Raw genomic sequence first — 19,528 nt, 5'->3', positions numbered from 1 at the left:
ATGGCTGAGTAATATTCCACTGTATATACGTACCACATCTTCTTTATCCATTCATCTGTTAATGGACATCTAGGTTGTTTCCATGTCCTGGCTATTGTAAATGGTGTGCAATGAACACTGGGGTACATGTGTCTTTTGAAATTGTGGTTTCCTCAGGATATATGCCAGCAGTGGGATACCTGGGCTGTATGATGGATTTATTCTTAGTTTTTTAAGGAATCTCCATACTGTTCTCCATAATGGCCGTATCTATTTACATTCCCAGCAACAGTGTAGGAGAGTTCCTTTTTCTCCACATCCTCCCCAGCATTTATTTTTTGTAGATTTTCCAATGATGGCCATTCTGACTGGTGTGAGATGATACCTCATTGTAGTTTTAATTTGCATGTCTCTGATAATCAGAGATGTTGACAGTCTTTTCATGTGTTTATTGGCCATCTGTATGTCTTCTTTGGAGAAATGTCTGTTTAGGTCTTCTGCCCATCTTTTGATTGGACTTTCTGCTTTTCTAATATTGAGCTGTGTGAGCTGCTTATATACATTCTGGAGATTAATCCTTTGTCAGTTGTTTCTTTTGGAGTTAGTTTCTCCTATTCTGAGGGTTGTCTGATCCTTGTTTATTGTTTCTTTTGTTGTGGAGAAGATTTCTCCTTGACCCACCTGCTTCAGTCATGTCTGATCCTGTGCAACCCCATAGACGGCAGCCCACTAGGCTCCTCTGTCCCTGGGATTCTCCAGGCAAGAGCACTGGAGTGGGTTGCCATTTCCTTCCCCTGACCCACCTCCTAGAGTTATGGAAATGAAACAAAAATAAACAAATGGGACCTCTCCATGTGTAATCGAAGGCACAGATGACCTGCAGAGGGGTTGTGGCTCAAATGTGCTGAAACATGTGAGTCTGCAAGGCTGGACTTTGTCCTGTGTCAGTCAGGTCCCCAGGGGGACCAGGTGGGTAATTTGGGGGAAGTTAGATGGAGAGGCCACATGCCAGGCTGTGCTCAGGGTGTGCTCCCTACTGTAAAGGATAGAGTAATAACAGGAGGGCTTCCCAGGCGGCTCAGTAAAGGGGGTAAAGAATCTGCCTGCCAATGCAGGAGACTCAGGTTTGATCCTTGGGTTGGGAAGATCCTCTGGGGGAGGACATGGCAACCCACTCCAGTATTCTTGCCCAGAGAATCCCGTGGACACAGGAGCCTGGCAGGCTACAGTCCATGGGGTCACAAAAGAGTTCACACGACTTGATGACTAAACGACAACATAATAACAGGAAGTGTTCTCAGAAGGAGGGAGTAGGGCATGATGCTGCCCCTCTGGGCTGATGGTGTCTGGAGAACACGGTTCCTGGGGCAAAGTGCAGGGGTGTGGGGATGGGCACCATGCCCTTTGGTAGTTGTGACCCTGCAAAAGCAGTGCTATCTGGGTCTCACTCTCCTCTCCCACTGGCTCTGATTTCCTGTGGGTGCTGCCGTTGGCTGGACGCCCCAAAGCAGGGGGCAGGGCCGGTACAGGGGGGCGCACCCTTGTGGCCCCTACTCCCGGGACTGTCTTCTTTGCCATTTCTGCCCTGACATCTAGAATGAGCCTGTTTTCTTATCCAGAAAGGCCCCCAAGCCCTGGTACAGTCAATTCCAAAGTGACAGATAATCCAGTCTCCAAGTGTTACTGCTCCCCAGATAACAGGTTAAAATAAAAATAATCAAGCCTGGATCAGATTTATGAAGACAAAGGAAAACCCTTATTAAAACTGGAGGTACCAGAGAGATTAAATGAAGTCATAAAACAGCCCTCTTTTTATTATGAAAAAAATCAAACATCTGTAAAAACAAGAGAGACGGTCATCACCGGGTTACAACCAGGACCACCCACGGCCATTTGAGCTTCCTCTGCCCACCCCGCTCCCTCACCCTGGCCCCACCAATTATTTTGAGGCAAATCTCTGACATCATGTAGTTTCATCTGTAAATATTTAGTCTCTATTTTTAAAAGACAAAGACTTTTAAAAATACAGAATAAACTCCATGCCATTATCCCATCTAAAAAGTAAACAGCAATTTCTTAGACCATCTGATGTCTTGTCATTGTCAAGTTGGGTGGTGGTGTTGGGATGGTGGGCTCCTCCTGGTTCAGCCACTGTGGACCCCGACCTGGGCCTCTCTGTAGGGCAAACCCAGCCAGAAGGAAAGGCCTCCCTGGCTGCATGAGAAGTGAGAGAAGTGAGTCACTGGAGACCATCAGTATAAACCCATCCGTATTGGGAAATTGTCCTTTTCCACATTAAAAATGCTCCTAAAGGCGCAGTGTAGACTGTTGAGTCTGGTATCAGTTCCTGCCCTCAAAGGCAATGTTTACTAGGCTGCATTTGGCTGAATCCATGTGTTCCCAGGGCCAAATCCAGGAATCCACTCTGGATTTGCACTGTGTTTGTGGAGAGAAGATTCTCCATAAATTTTCCATTTTTCACATGTTTTTCTTAAGATTTTGATCTAAGTCATCATGGTCTGTCTGTGAGAAGATTAATTCACTGAACACATATTAGTTGAGAACCTACTGTGTGTCAGGCTTGGTTCTAAGGGCTTAGAGAGCTGTGAACAGAATGGGCAAGAAGCCAGCCCCCGATGGAGCTTACATCCTAGTGGGCGATGACAGCTGACCTGACGAACTGTTAGAAAATGGAGGTGGATAGGGAGAGGGGAGATGTGACAAATAACGATGTGTTTGTAGGGTCTTATGCTCATGGCTGTGATTTTATTGTCGGCTAATATATAGTCCTAATTTTTGCTAGACAAATGATTTCTATTATGTTTGGTGGAATTACATACATGCTGACTCCACAGAGAGAAGCATGGACTGTGAGGTATTGGCAAGCATTTCACTGTATCTCAGCGGATACTGCGCTGAGCTCAAAACATCTCAGCTCCCTGAAATCACAAGCAGAGAGGTGGTCCACCTGGGCAGCCTTATTGTTCTGCAAGAGAGCAGGCCTCTGTGTCACCGAGGACCACATCTTTCTATCTTTGGGTCTCAACTGGTCCCTGGTGACATCCAGCCAGTCTTAACTTTCCACAGCAGTGGCTGAACTCCCTGCCTTTTCGGTGGGGAAGGTATCACCTCCAGAAGGTGAAAATTGGTTTTGAGGGCAAGGAGTCTGAGATATTACAGTGGCTGTGGCTCTGCAAAATTACCTAAAGCATATTGAAGTACATAAGCAGATTTACTCTATTTCTGTGGTACTATGATTTCACTGGATGGGCAGGTGTTGATGGAGTAATGGTGGGGTGTTAGGAAAAATGGGTCTAATAGGACTCTTTAGGGGGCCATAATGAAAAACAATGGCTGAGAACCACGAGCTAGAGTGGGACTTGCTTTTCAGTGTCTTTCACTTTTTTAAACCTGTGTGACTTATTCCATATGTGTCTTGTAGCTTGGGGCTTGCACAGTGATGCCTTTCCCGAGAATAATAATCAGATAGCAAAATCAGCCGTGTTCTCTGAGTTTCCAGCAGCTCCTCAGCTTTCCAACCTTGGTGATATTCACAAACACGAGGAATCCTTGCCTCTGTTTTGCTACAGGGCATATTTTCTGTTGGAAATACCCTTAGGCAGGGTATTTCCATGAAGGCAGGGCTAGGGTTTTAAATCTTTTTTTTTTAATTTGGACTATGCTTGGTCTGCTTTGCAGCATGCAGGCTGTTTGTGGAGGTACGTGGACTTCTTTAGTTGTGGTGTGTGGGCTCAGTAGTTGCAGATTCTTAACCACTGGACCACTAGGGAAGTCCCAGGGGTTTTAAATCTTTACAGTGATATTTTTAAAAAACATCTCACATTGAAAATTCCAGGAATAGTTCTGTGTGCTTCTGGGGATCTGCTCTTTTTTAGGGACTCGTGTTAGGGACTTGTTTAAAAAGCTGGGTCCCGTGGTGATGATGGTGGTGTTGGGGGGAGACGCATGGGTCCCACTGGCTCTAGTTCAGGTCACCAGCTTTGAGTCTAGTTAACAGGTAAAACTAGTTGAGGAAGGAAGTAGATTGTGCACTCAGCTCCCAGGGATCTGCTTGATGTTATGAAGATGGTTCTGTGAGTATAAACACAGGGAAGGGACAGAATCCCCATGCAAAAGTCCAGATTAGGAAAGAAACCAGCAGATGACTGGGTGACCTGAGTCGGGACTGAATGACTCCATGTTGCAGGCATCCTAGTGAAATGTCTGAAATTCAGAGTAAGGCAATAGACATTTGCTGATTACTGACCATATACCAGGCAGGGTGAGGGTGAGAGCTAGATAAGCAGTCACCAAGAAGACAGCGTTCGGAGCGGTGTTCATTCTTGGAGTCATTCATGTGCTGCAAGTGGCAAACCCTGAATGTGAACACCTTCTTAGGTCTTGCACCCCAAGTTCCTTGCTTCCCTCATCCTAGTCCTGGCCCTAAATGTCATTTCAGCTTCATAACTCCATGAGGCAAGTACTATGTATATCAGCCAAGATTCTCTTGTTTGGGCATAAGCAACAGAAACCCAGGCATAAGCTATTTTAAACAAAAGGGGAGTTTGTTGGATCACGTAAGCTGAAAGGTGCATGGACAGCTGGCTTCAGGAGCAGCTTGATCCAGCATCCAGTTGCTGTCACCCAACTCCATCTCTCAGCTTTTCCTGGGCATGGACCTCCTTCCCAGTCAGTCTGTCTGCTCGTGATTATAAGCCACTGCTGGAACCTCATGGTTCTGGACTGACATCTAGCAGAGAGAAGTGAGGATCTCTGACCCAGCATTTCCATCTGAATCTTGTTACTTCTCTTCGGATCTTAATGAAACATGTGTTTGCATCTGAACAATCAGTATGGTCTGAGGAATGCAGTGCACTGATTCACTCAAATTGTGAGAGCAGGTTTTACTCTTGAGTTAAGGATGGAGGTCCCTCCAAAGCATATGGGCTACAAGTCAGGTAGGGGTGGTCACTTGGAGGGAAGCTGAGGTGCCTTTATCAGGAGAGGGATGCAGGGCTATTGGGTGACAAGACAAGAGGTGTCTATCATATTACTGTCTGCCACAGCGGTTTATAATCTGGGCATGGAAAATTCCAATAGGTAAGTCACTTGTCCAAGGTCAAGAGAATGTATGGCTGAGATTTAATCTCATTGTTTTGATCTTCCTGTTCTTCCTCACTTCCTGGGTTACCCCCTCCTTCTACTAGACTATAGACTCTCTGAGGTCAAGGGCTCCATCTCACCTTTCGGTACCAACACCGAGTCTTAGAGCAGAACGTGCTGTTTGATAGAAATCAAAACTCCACCCCCGAAAGATTTCAGCCTCAAAAGTCTCAGGATGAACATGAAATTTTAAACTCAAGGTGTTTTTTTTTTTTTTAAATTTCTGTTTTGTAATGATTTTTCATTTGTTCCCAAGGATTGCTGAGGCAGCAAATTACAAAAACTGCTTGCTGTCTGCGACCAGCTATCTGATCTCCCTGGAGGTCTCCCCGACGCCGAAGCTCTCCCAGAATTTATCGGGCTCCCCTCTTATCACTGTACACCTCCGGCACCATTTGGTGAGTTAGAGTGAATTTGTCCTCATTTCTGCTCTTTGATTTCCTTTTGCAGCAAGGACTATTCGATTGTTTGTATAATTGTAGAAAGAATCTTGGATGGATTGGTGCTGGCCAGAATTAGGATTTTGGCATCCATTCTTGTGATTATTTTTGAACAGCAGTGGAAAGTCCCCTGGATAGCTCTGGGGTTGGACACACAGTATTAATTTTGTGTAAAAAGGCCTCTGAGCCCAGACATTGCTTTCGTAGATGTGTGCACAGCAACTGTGGTTATTTCTGATTTACAATAAATGTTGTCTTTGGAGGAGGGGATACCTTGGCTAATTCTCACTTGTCTTAGATGATAGCTATTAGCGAGACAGAGAGCTTGGTTCTTTCTGGGAAACACTTTAGCATTTCGAAGAGAAGTTTCTATGCTTTCAGTTTTGAGCGATTTGTTTGGCCCCATTGTAACTGTGATTATCTCCGCCTTCACTTTATCTTTGTCTGTGATAAGAATGACAGGTGCATCAGGGACACAAATGTGCACCTGTCCTTTAAAAAGTGTGACTTTCCTGGTCCCAGGATCGTGCACTATGGTCGAAGCGTGCCATTTTGAAGGAATTTATTAAAGAATGCGATATATATATTAAATTTGTATTGAACTTTAGTTGATTTACAATTTTGTATTCATTTCTGCTGTATAGCAAAGTGATTCGATATACATTATTTTCCATATTCTCTTCCATGATGGTTTATGATAGATGTTGAACAGAGTTCCCTGCCCTGTACAGTAGGACCTTGTTTATCCATTCTATGTGTAATAAGAACTCAGTCCACTTTTGATCCTTTGAAGTCCTACAAAGACCATTCCCGTCAGAATCTTCTATTTTGTTCCATTTTATACTGTTCCATCCCATTCCGCCAACATTATCTGAAGACCTACTATGTGCCAACCCCTGTGTCTGTCTACCTGTGTTTTTATCACCTCCTCAATGAGAAAGCATTGAGGCGAGCTGATGAGTCAGGACAAGTTGCTCTCACTGCAGGTCCTGTCTCATCCTGCCACTCCCCAACCCTGGCTCCCCACGAAGGTCAGGCCCCTTCTTGGTTCCCTCAGAACCCAGCTCTGCCCAGTTGTCCACACTTTCTGGCCAGTGTCTGTCTGCACTTGTGCTTCCCCAGGCAGGTAGCCACCACCAGACAGCTGTTGCTCCATTCCCGCTTTCATCCTGACCATCTTGCTGATTGGGATTGGAATGAAAACTGACCTTTTCCAGTCCTGTGGCCACTGCTGAGTTTTCCAGATTTGCTGGCATATTGAGTTCAGCACTTTCACAGCATCATCTTTTAGGATTTGAAATAGCTCAGCTGGAGTTCCAGCACCTCCACTAGCTTTTTTCATAGTGATGCTTCCTAAGGCCCACTTGACCTAGCACTCCAGCATGTCTGACTCTAGGTGAGTGATCACACCATCATGGTTATCTGGGTCACTAAGATCTTTTTTGAATAGCTTTTCTGTGTATTCTTGCCACCTCTTCTTAATATCTTCTGCTTCTGTTATGTCCATACTGTTTCTGTCTTTTATTGTGCCCATCTTTGCATGAAATGTTCCCTTGGTATCTCTAATTTTCTTGAAGCTATCTCTAGTCTTTCCCATTCTCTTGTTGCCAAAGAATGTTCAAATTACTGCACAGTTGCACTCATCTCACATGCTAGCTCAAAGTAATGCTCAAAATTCTCCAAGCTAGGCTTCAGCAGTACATGAACCAAGAACTTCCAGATGTTCAAGTTGGATTTAGAAAAGGCAGAGGAACCAGAGGCCAAATTGCCAACATCTGTTAGATCATAGAAAAAGCAAGAGAATTCCAGAAAAACATCTACTTCTGCTTCATTGACTACGCTAAAGCCTTTGACTGTGTGGGTCACAACAAACTGTGGAAAATTCTTAGAGATCAGAATACCAGACCACCTTACCTGCCTCCTGAGAAATCTGTATGCAGGTCAAGAAGCAACAGTTAGAACTGGACATGGAACAACAGACTGCTTCCAAATTGCGAAAGGAGTACATCAAGGTTGTATATTGTCACCCTGCTTATTTAACTTATATGCAGAGTACATCATGAGAAATGCAGGCTGGATGAAGCACAAGTTGGAATCAGGATTGCTGGTAGAAATATCAATAATCTCAGATATGCAGACGATACCACGCTTATGGCAGAAAGTGAAGAGGAACTAAAGAACTTCTTGATGAAAGTGAAAAAGCTGGTTTAAAACTCAACATTTAAAAAACTAAGATCAAGGCATCCGGTCCCATCCCTTCATGGCAAATAGGTGGTAAACAATGGAAACAGTGACAGACTTTATTTTCTTGGGCTCCCAAATCACTGCAGATGGTGACTGCAGCCATGAAATCAAAAGACACTTGCTCCTTGGAAAAAAAGCTATGACCAACCTAGACAGCATATTAAAAAGCAGAGACATTATTTTGCCAACAAAGGTCTGTCTAGTCAAAGCTATGGTTTTTCCAGTAGTCATGTCTGGATGTGAGAGCTGGACCATAGAGAAAGCTGAGCACCGAAGAATTGATGCTTTTGAACTGTGGTGTTGGAGAAGACTCTTGAGAGTTCCTTGGACTGCAAGGAGATCCAACCAGTCCATCCTAAAGGAAATCAGTTCTGAATATTCATTGGAAGGACTGATGCTGAAGCTGGAGCTCGAATACTTTGGCCACCTGATGTGAAGAACTGACTCATTGGAAAAGCCTGTGATGCTGGGAAAGACTGAAGGCAGGAGGAGAAAGGAACAACAGAGGATGAGATGGTTAGATGACATCACCAACTCGATGAACATGAGTTTGATCGAATTCCGGGAGCTAGTGAAGGACAGAGAAGCCTGGTGTGCTACAGTCTGTGGCATCTCAAAGAGTCAGACACCACTGAGCGACTGAACTAAACTGACTGATCTCACTGATTCCTCACTACCTCTCTCATCACTCCTTCCTCCTCTACTCCACAGCCAACCTTTCTTCAGGAACCTTCCCTCCATTCCCCACCACCCCCGCTGCCACCTGGCCCTTCCCCCTTCTCTTGTCCTCTTCATCCACCTGCAAGCAATCTTCACCTGAGAATGTTCCCCCGCCCTGTCTCTCTCCTCTCTCTTTTTGAAAATCAGAGAACATTAAAAAAATTTTAAATTGTCGTAAAATACACATAACATAAAAGTTACCATCTTGACCATTTTTAAGTGCACAGTTCAGTGGTGTTAAGTATGTTTCACATTGGTGCGCATCCTTCACCACCATCCCTCCCCAGAACTCTCCTGATTTCAAAAAACCAAAACTCTGTCATTAAACACAAATTCCCCCTCCTCATCCTCAGTCCCTGGCACACAACCTTCTCCTTTCCATCTCTATGGCTTTGACTACCCTGGGGCCTTTGTGTAAGTAGAATCAGAGAGGATTTGTCTCTTCGTGTCTGGCTTATTTCACTGAGCATCAAGTCCTCAAGGTTCATCTGTGTGATACCAAAAGTCAGAACAGAAAGAACAGAATGTCCTCTGTTCTTTTTTTTTTTCCTTTTATGGCCTCGCTGTGAAACATTCGGAAACCTAGTTCTCAGACCAGGGTTCAAACCTGCGCCCCCTGCAGTAGAAGTGCAGAAATTTAACCACTGGACTGCCAGGGAAGCCCCAGAATGTCCTTTTTAAGGCTGAATCCTAGTCTATGGTGTAAATGGACCATGATTTGTTCATCCATACAACCATCAGTGAGCACTTGGGTTGCTCCCACCTTTAGGCTGTTGTGCGTAATGCTGCCATGAACGTGTGTATATGCAAGCATTTCTCCCAGATCCTACTTTCAGTCCTTTTGGGTATGTACTTGCAGAAATGGCATCACTGGATCCCATGTTTCAGAGATCTTATTGAATATCCACCTCCCCCTTCTCTTCTTCAAACTAGGTTGATTTTTACCATTTCCACTTTCTATACACATTTTCACACTGCAGAGATGGTCTCACATGTCTCCAGAGGAGCTTCCCAGGTGGTGCTAGTGATAAAGAACCCGCCTGCCAATACAGGAGACATAGGAGACTCGGGTTCCATCCCTGGGTTGGGAAGATTCCTCCAGTACTCTTGCCTGGAGAATCCCCATGGACAGAGGAGCCTGGTGGGCTATAGTCCATGGGGTATCAGAGAGTCAGATACGACTGAAACGACTTAGCCTGCATGCAACACATCTCCAGAGTCCTCTGCTCGCCTGGGCTCGGTCAAAGCCCACCCCAGCCCCTGCAGCCCCCGAGGCTCCCACCCCCGGGTCTGCAGGACATGTCTCCCTGCAGGAGGTGCCCCTTGTCTGGTATCAGCCCCTCCGCCGCTGCGCCACCTGCTTCAATTCCCTGAACACAGGCGCTCCTTCAGCCCGTCTGCAGGAATCTTTACCTCTCTGAATTCGTGGGGTTGCCTTGATTTCAGCCACCACCTCTGGACTGATGTTTCTGGTGACACAAAACCCACCTCTCCCCATGGCCTCACTCCTGTTCCCCGGCAGGTTTCTCCACCCCAGGTGTGTGGGTGAGCATGTTACCCCCAAGCCCGCACGTCCTCTGTGTCTGACCTCCTGTATCGCCTTCTCTCTGCTCAGAGTCTGGCGCCCTGGTGCCCTCCTGGCTCCTGGTCTCTGGGTGGGACCAGCTGTGACCCTGTTTTCCGAGCATCCCTCACATCCTCCCTCCTGCTGCCCCACCCCTGGTTCGGAGTCTCACTGCTGGTTTGGTTCTGCCTGAGCTAGAAGCTTCCTGACTGTTCTCCCCGCTTTATTCCCCCCGAGTTCCCAGGCTTATCTTCCAGAAACACATGCCAGGTGTTCTTACTCAGCTATTTAAAATCTTTCAGTGACTCAGGTTTCCCTGAAGATGCATTTCAAATTCGGGCCGCGTGGTCAGTCTTGACTGGACCTTTCCAATGTGACTTTCTGCTTGAACCTCTGTCCAGAGGAGCAGAAACACTCGCTCTCCCATGAAGTCTGGGCCTGGTGGGCTTCCGGCTTTGTGTGTGCCTCTCCTGTTATCTGGAAGGCCTTCCACATCTCTGGGGTCTAGTCCCACCCATGTCAAGGTCACTGGAATCCGTACTACTTCTTCCACAAAGCCCTCTCTGATCTCCCCAGGGAAGAACCACTTCTCCCTCTTTAATGTCTTTGCTCTGCACTAGAGCTGCCTCCAAGGATAGCATCTTACTATTTATGCAAACTGACTATCTCTTCTTTTTTGACATTTGTGTGCAAGAAGTTTATTCAAGAGGGATTGCAAGCTTGACTTATATGGGAAAGGAAGGAAGGCTGAGTAGAAGGAGAAGGCGGCCTGTGATGCAGTCTCAACAGAGACTGAAGGTGACCCTGTGGTGAGCTCTGAAGCTGGGATGACCCTTCAGAATGGTCCCCTTGAAAGTTAGGGGTTCTCGCCTTTAGTCCAGTACATGACTGAGGGCCGTATGGGAAGGGAGTGACCTTGGACAGGAAGCTCTTACCTACTAAAAGCGATTCTGGCAGTTGAGGACTCTCAGTAGCTGAACTCACAGCAGTTGTGGGTGTACAAAAAGTATATGTAAAAGGACAGGGTTGCTAGAGAGGAGTGGGGATCAAAATAAGCTTTCAAACTGACCATCTCTTAAACCAGCCTGTGCCTTTGCGGGGAATCTGCCCTGGACCCCATTTGGAACCATCTATTCCTTCCTCTTGATGCCTGGCATTGAGCTTTGGCTCAGAAAATATTTGTTGAACGAGTGCTGAGCTCAGAGGCAGCAGCACCATATAAGTAGCTCTGTCCTGATTTGTGTTATTTGTGTGTATTTGTGTGGCTCCTCTTTCTATGGAGAGGATGCTCACTCAGACCAGAGGCTCTTCGCCGGCTGCCATCCAGAGGAGGCAGCTAACGAGGCAGAATGAGCTCGGCGGGCTCAGCCTGTGTTGGAGATTTGGTTGTAGTGTGAAACAGAGGTATTTTTAGTGCTTCCAGTGTTGGGGCTTTTATGATCTGGCATGGAGGTATTGCAAGTCAGTAATCCAAGTGCATAAAAGCAGAGAAGGCTTGCTCTGAATGATTCTGGAAGCGATGTGGGTTTGAGGTTGAAGTGGCCCTAGGAAAGGGGGCTGTGAGTCTTGGTGGATGTTGGGGGGCGGGCTGAGCCGGGGCTGCAGGTGCTGGGGAGTTGGGGGCTTGGGGAAAAGGTCCTGAAGCTGAGACAGGAGGCTGAGCGGGCAGGGGAGATGGGAACAGAGGACTGAATGCAAGGCTTCTTGGTGTCCAGACCCCCAGTGAGTTCACAGGGCATGGATGTCCATGTGCACACACACACATCCCCAGGACACACACTGCCACACAAATAATATGTGCACAACCAGATCCAGCACACATGCAGACACAGACACACAGACACACATACACAGTACACACACTTACACACACATATATGCACACACTCTGATGTAGCACGCATACAGACACACATGCATACACACACCCCCCAGTACACACACTCACATACAAATAGACATACAAGTGCAGACCCAGCATATAAATAGACACACACATGCGCGCGCGCACACACACACACACACACACACACACACACACACACACATACCCACAGCTCTCACACCCACCATCCTTGTTAGATCAGGCTGGTGTGAACCTGGATTTGAAGAGTAGAAGGAATTTTGTTTATTTATCTCAGTTCCCTCCCAGTCCCTGAGTAGGATGGTGTCCGAGACCCTTGGGCACCCTCAGGACCTCACATTCTTCCCCTCTCTCACTTTTCCTCTCCTTCAAAATGGGCTGCCCCATGTTCCGATCCACAGAACCCTCTCCTCATTAGCTCCCAGCAAGTCAGCAAGGCCATAAACGGACCCCCACCCATCGTCAGGTTGCGGGGATGCCCTTGACATTCCCTGATGCCTGTGCATCTGAGGGGCTCTGGTTCTGGGGCCGCATCCCATAACACCCCCGTGATGCTGCCTGACCCAAACTACTTTTAGAGCGAGTTTCATTCTAGAGTTTTCCCAGAGAGACTTGTCAACCAATGGGACGAAAACTCACATGTTTCCAGAGTCAGCTGTCCCTGTCGACTGGTGTCCTGCTCAGCCAATATCTTTTGTGATGTTTTGCCATCAATTTATTTCAAGCCACACAGTACTTTTAAAAATTTTATTTTAAATTGGAATACAGCTGATTAACAATGTGACAGCTTCAGGTGGGCAGCAAAGGGACTCAGCCATAACATATACATGTATCCATTCTCCCCCAAACTCCCCTCCCATCCAGGCTGCCACATCACAGTGAGCAGAGTTCCCTGTGCTATACCGTAGGTCCTTGTTGGTTATCCATTTTAAATACAGTGGTGTGTGCATGTCGATCCCAGACTCCCTAACTATCCCTTTCTCCCATCCTTCTCCACCCCCTTGCCCCCAGCAACCATAAGTTCATTCTCCAAGTCTGTGTGTCTGTTTCTGGTTTGTAAATGAGTTCATTGTACAGTTTCTTTTTAGCTTTCCCATATAAGGGATTTCATGCAATACTTCTCCTTCTCTGTCTGACTTACTTCACACAGTATGAGAATCTCTAGGTCCATCCGCGTTGCTACAAATGGCATTATTTCATTCTCTTTAATGTCGTGCCACTTGATTCTTTACATTAAAACAATGTTCTCACTATTTTCTTCTTTTTTTAGGAAACCAACTCAAGTCAGTTGTGGGTACAGTGAAATAAACCAGAATCCACTGCCCTGATATCAAGGGGCCTTGCTTGGAGACCCCAGTGCTCATTAAGTGTTCTGTGTTGCCTGTGGGTGGGGACCCGGGTCAGGTAGACCATGATGGCCAGTGTGGCCTGGGCTCCTGCTCCACACCTTGTTCAGAGTCGATGTGTCGGGCATGCCTGGCACCTAGAGTGTGTATCATCAGCGCCCATGCTCAAACCATCACAGTGTCTTCTTACTTCACATTCCTTACTCCCCGAACCATCAAACAGTCATCAAACCATCAAACATTCTGACCCATCCTTTGGCTGATGCCAGTTGTGCTGATTTGCAGGTCTCTGCTGACAGGTTCCTGCAGCTCCTCTGAGTGTCCTGTCTGAGGTGGGGAGCCTGCAGGGCTGTGACCCTTCACAGCTCAGAGCATGTGGCCAGGCAGCTGGCAGCGGGGTACAGACTGTTGTGATGGACAGTCCAGTGGAGGGGGATGGAAATGGGGAGCAGATGGACACCACCCTCGAGAAGTTACTGAGGGCATCTCCTTGCTGTAGCCAATTTGTCCCTGGGGCAAGTGCCAGAGTCCCCTGACTAAAAGATGCTTCAGAAATGCAGGGCTCTGGCCAGTTAGAAATGCTCTTAGCTGCTAATCAGAAACTTTATTTGTGAATCGAGATGGAACGGTCACCTTTCCCTGGTCAAAGCAGATGTGTGCGTGCACACTCAGTCACTTAGTCACATCCAACTCTGTGACCCCATGGATCGTGGCCCACCAGGCTCCTCTGTCCATGGGATCTCCCAGGCAAGAATACTGGAATGAGTTACCATTTCCTTCTCCAGGGAATCTTCCCAACTCAGGGATCGAACCCGCATCTCTTGCATCTCCAATGAAGATGAGACCTTTGTTACCCTCAGAAAGAAGCAAAGACTGAGAGAAGCAGATTCTTTGGGAACTTTGAGAATTAGAAAACCAAAAGTCAGTATCTTGAAGCACTAAGCACTGTCAGTTTCAATGGCTGTTGTCTGAAATTCACTCATCAGTTGGCCTTCACTCCATCTGACTGTCAGTCCCAAAGATAGGCTGTCCATCCATCAGGCTTGTCATAAAGTTTGGAAGGGATTGAGTCCGATATTGGTGATGTTCCAGTAGCAGGACTCTGGGAAGTGGTCAAAATGGAGGTCCCTCTGTATATCTGATACCATCTCCCGGAGGACCAGCGACGGGGCTGTGGCCAGAGCCAGACTGTGCCGGGTCTGCCTGGCTCTGACCCGAGGCTGCTGTGTGCCTCTCAGCGGGAGCTGCTGCAGCCACCACAGGAGAGGAGGCCCAGGCAGGATGGGGACCACGGTGACCAGCTCAGATACTGGGGAAAGTGTGGCTGCCATCGCAATTCACAGTGTGAGCCTCATGTGGAAGGGGCTGGTATTGCCCACCCGAAGTCATTTCATGGTAAGAGAGGTGAGTAATCTAGGAGGCAGTAAGAAAATCTGCATCACAAAACTACCACAGGTATAATTTGTCCTCCAAGATGATATTTATTCATTGGTTCATACACTGACTCAACAAATACAGCTGTGTGCTCCCCAGTGGGGTGCTAGCCTCCCTACCTCTGTTTCATCCTTAGTAAGCCGGAATAATGACACCCACCTAGGAAGCAGTGCGTGTCCAGTTCATAGTCTGCAATGCAGGAACAGACTCCAGCTTCGGCTGACTGTAGCGAAGAGAGAGTTTTCCAGAAGGGCACCTTGCAGCTCGCAGGACTGGAGGAGCTCCGCCCAAGGGTGGTCTGGGCTGGGTAGGGACCCCATGTTCGTGCTGAGTGAGGATTGCCTCTCTGTGCATGTCCCCTCGTCACCATGGGACGCCCCAGGAGAGAGCCAGAGGGAGGGTATACAAGTCGGTCTGCCTGGACCGTGAGCCCGTCCTGGGCCAGAGGGTGGCAGGCAAGTGGGTGCAGTTCCCCCAGGATCACCTCTGGGGGGTCGTGCACCTTGACCGCTACAGCATCTAAATGATGGAGTGCAGCTTCCCAAGCTGCGGACCATGAGAGCAGAAGCCCTGATGAATTCTAGCACCTGGACTTCTATCTGAGTCTCAGGATGCCCAGGTGCTTGTGGACTAGGGCTCTGAAGGAAGCCCTGGACTCTGCCCTGTGGGGGCTGGGACCCTTGTGCCCTCAGGATTCCGTACCCTCTCAAGCCATCTGACTGCCTGGGCTGAGCTGTGCAGTGTGTGAACACGGCGCTGGGGCACCGGGGCCTCTGGTCCTGAGGATGGACCTGAGGATGTGGCTTCCTCGGGGGTAATGCCACAACTTCTGATGTTTTGAAAGGAAGCCATACATCTGGATTTAAAATTGCATCTCTGGATTTGTATTGTTGGCTGCTGCTGCTAAGTCGCTTCAGTCGTGTCCGACTCTGTGCGACCCCATAGACAGCAGCCCACCAGGCTTCCCCGTCCCTGGGATTCTCCAGGCAAGAACACTGGAGTGGGTTGCCATTTCTTTCTTTCTCCAATGTGTGAAAGTGAAGTCACTCAGTCGTGTCCGACTCTTCATGACCCCATGGACTGCAGCCTACCAGGCTCCTCCGTCCACGGGATTTTCCAGGCAATAGTGGAGTGGGTTGCCATTTCCTTCTCCATGTATTGTTGGCAGCTCATTCAAATTTGTTTTTAACATTTTCAACCAAAATACATACATCTGTGTGTTGAACTGGGTCAGCTGATCACCAGTTAACAACCTCTGTGATTTTTTTTTTTTTTAGATTTTTATTTGAAATGATTTTAGACTTAAAGAAAAAAAGGAGAAATTGCAAAATAAGACAGGGTTCCCACATACCTAGCTCATCCTAATGTTAATATTTTAAAATACAATTCTTTTTTAAAAAAATATACATTTTATTTTTGGCTGCGTTAGTTAGGTCTTCATTGCTGCACTTGGGCTTTCTTTAGATGTGGCGAGTGGGGGCTACTCTCTAGCATGCAAGGGCTTCTCATTGTGGTGGTGACTTCTCTTGGTGCAGAGCACAGGCTCTAGGCGCCCGGGCTTCAGTAGTGTCAGCACTCAGGCTCAGTAGTTGTGGCTGGAAGGTTCTAGAGCACGGGCTCAGTAGTTGCAGTCAGGGACTTAGTTGCTCCAGGGCTTGTGGAATATTCCCGGACCAGGAATCAAACCTGTGTCCCCAACACAGGCAAGTGGATTCCTGTTCACTGTACTACCAGGGCACTCCTCGAGTACAATTCTTGAAACCAGGAAATTAGCAGTGATATTAGCTAGTCTACAGTTGTGCTTTGGATCTTGTCAGTTTTTCCTCTTAGGACCTCACCTGTCCCCTCACCTTCCAGCCTGTCGCGGTTCCTTAGCTTCTTGGTCTTTCAGCACCTGGACACTTGAAGAGTTCAGGGTGGTCACTTTGAAGGGCATCCCTCAGTTTGGGATTATCTGATGTTTCTCACAATGGGGTTGATTTTAGGTGTCTTGGACAAGAGCACCATACAAGTGAAGTTGTGCCTTCCTTGTTGCGTCACGTCAGCCTGTGTGAGTTTCCTGCGGCTGCCGTAACAAAATAGTCCAGCTTGGGGGTGGGGCAGGGAGCAGTTAGGTTAGACAGCAGACATTTATGGTCTCACATCTTGGAGACTGGAAGTTGGAGATCAGGGTGTCAGCAGGGTTGGTTCCTCCTAACGTCTCTTACCTTAGCTTGTCGATGGCTCTCTTCTCTCTGGGTCTTCATGTGATCTCCTCTTCCTGTAGGTAACCTGATAGCCTCTTCTTATAAGGACACCAGTCATATGGGAATTCAGCCCACCCTAATGATCTCATTTACCTTTATTACCTCTTTAAGGCCTCATCTCTACACACAGCCACATCCTGTGGTCCTCGGGCTTAGGTGTCCAACACAGGGATTTTGGGGGCACAATTCAGCTCAAACATAGACATTCAAGATGGTATTCATTATCACCAGTGATGCTCGCTTTGATTGCTTGGTTGAGGGGGATGTTTTCCTAGTATCCACTTTAAAGTTATCATTTTCCCTTTGCAAATCATAATCTCTTGTCAGAGGGGTACCATGAAACTACACAGTTGTCTGTTATCTCATGCTACTTTCTCCATGAATTTTAGCATCCAGTGATGGTTATTACCTGCCAAAGTTATTACAGTAATGTTTGCCAAAGGTTGATTTTCTATGTGCATCATTCTTTCTACATTTATTAATTGGAATTTTAATACAAGGGCAACTCATTCAATTATTTATTCATATAAATATATTTTAGATACTTATTTTTGCTCAATAAGCTATAATCCAATACTATCATTACTTATTTTGTTGTTTAAATTGTCCCAGCTTTGACCTTTGGGGGCCTTTTCCAGTTGGCTTCTGTGTCCTTTTGATATGTCCTCATCATTTTTGAGTCTTTCCTGACTTTCTAGCACTAGAGATCTTCTAGGCTCATGGAACCCACCATTTCTCCATGGAGCCCTGGTTCATTTTATTGGAGAGTAGTGTTTAGAAACCAGGATCTGGGTGCCAAGTGTGCTCATTTCTGTTGTTGTTCAGTTACTAAGTCATGTCCAACTCTTTGCAGTCTCATGGACTGGAACACACCAGGCTTTCCTGTCCTTCACTTTCTCCCAGTGTTTGCTCAGATTCCTGTACATTGAGTCAGTGATACTATCTAACCATTTAATCCTCTGCCACCCCCTTCTCCTTTTGCTTTCAGTCTTTCTCAGCATCAGGGTCTTTTCCACTGAGTTGGCTCTTCTCATCAGGTGCCTGAAAGATTGGATCAGTCCTTCTTCCAGTGAATATTCAGGGTTGATTTCTTTTAGGATTGACTGACTGGTTTGAACTCCTTTCTGTCCAAGGAACTCTCAAGAGTCTTTTCAAACACCATAATTCAAAGGCATCAATTCTTTGATGCTCCTTCTTTATGGTCCAACTCTCATATCCATACATGACTACTGGAAAATCCATAACCTTTGTCAGCAAAGTGATGTTTTTGTTTTTTAATATGCTCTCTAGGTTTGTCATAGCATTTCTTCCAAGGAGCAAGTGTCTTTTAATTTCGTGGCTGCAGTCACTGTCTGCAGTGATTTTAGAGCCCAAGAAAATAATATCTGCCACTGTTTCCACTTTTTATCCATCTGTTTGCCGTGAACTGATGGGTCTGGATGCTATGAACTTAGGTTTTTGAATGTTGAGTTTTAAGCCAGCTTTTTCACTCTCCTCTTTCACCCTCATCAAGAGGCTGTTTAGTTCCTCTTCACTTTCTACCATTAGAGTGGTATCATCTGCATATCTGAGATTGTTGATATTTCTCCTGGCAATCTAGATTCCAGCTTGTGATTCATCCAGCTTGGCATTTTGCATGATGTACTTTGCATATGTTTATGCTGGGGTGTTATTGCTTCTTGATCCTCTGAACAGAATTTGGAAATGTATGTATGTACTTAAACAAGCAAACACATGCATCATATTATGTATTTATATTAATCCATCTGTATGTTTTTCTAGATTCCATATTGAGCCTTTTCTCACTTCCGTCCTTCTCCAAAACTGGCTGTCATGATTCTCAGTGTTTTTACTGATTTGTGTAAGCCCCTCACACATACACAGTAGTTCTGGGATTGCTAACCCACCCCCTGTGGGAAACAGATGTACCAAGTAGAGGACAATATTTGTTTCTATTCTCTCTGTCATTTGCTTACACTATACAGTTGAAATTCTCTTTTATAAAGTTACCTAGGTTGGTTTCTTTCTTGCCTGTTCCCTTCAAGTGATTTAATCATTTGTGATACAGTTAGATTCATCTGTGGTTGTATTCTGTGATGGCTGTGCCCCGTTCTGGCTGATGTTAGCTATTGATTTATTTGGGAAGTATGTGGAATGTTACCACAGTCCTAAGGTAAGTCCTAAGATCTACACAAGCAGGTGCACTCAGAGGAGTGACATCCTACTCTGCCCTACTCCTCCTCTGTTCCTTCCATTCCATTCCCACCCACACCCTCTAGGTAAGCAGTTCTCTTAGCTTCTGGTTTATCCTTCCTGTGTTCCATTTGTGCTGATCAAACAGGTACATGTATGTTTTCTCATATCTCCTTCTTCATTTCATGAAGGATAGCATTCCATAAAAACTCTTTTTTTAAAAAAATTATTTTGTATTGGAGTATACTGATTTACAATGTTGTGTTAGCTTCAGGTAAGCAGCAAAGTGATATATATATATGCTCCAGGAGTTGGTGATGAACAGAGAAGCTTGG

General features: G+C 46.4%; 1 protein-coding gene across 2 annotated transcripts in view; it reads left to right on the top strand.

Annotated features, from left to right (window-relative positions):
• ADGRD1 (adhesion G protein-coupled receptor D1) overlaps positions 1 to 19,528 on the top strand; it is a 174,094-nt gene that overhangs the window by 52,289 nt on the left and 102,277 nt on the right. For both annotated transcript variants that reach the window (XM_043488811.1, XM_043488803.1), the window contains one exon: positions 5,399 to 5,540. In XM_043488811.1, coding sequence (XP_043344746.1) covers positions 5,399 to 5,540 — 142 coding nt within the window. The remainder of the gene's footprint in view (positions 1 to 5,398; positions 5,541 to 19,528) is intronic.

Source organism: Cervus canadensis, chromosome 1 (genome assembly GCF_019320065.1).
Source record: "Cervus canadensis isolate Bull #8, Minnesota chromosome 1, ASM1932006v1, whole genome shotgun sequence".
Classification (NCBI taxonomy): Eukaryota; Metazoa; Chordata; class Mammalia; order Artiodactyla; family Cervidae; genus Cervus; species Cervus canadensis.
Note: the sequence above shows the minus strand (reverse complement) of the source record. Positions and strands in the feature narration are given on the sequence as shown.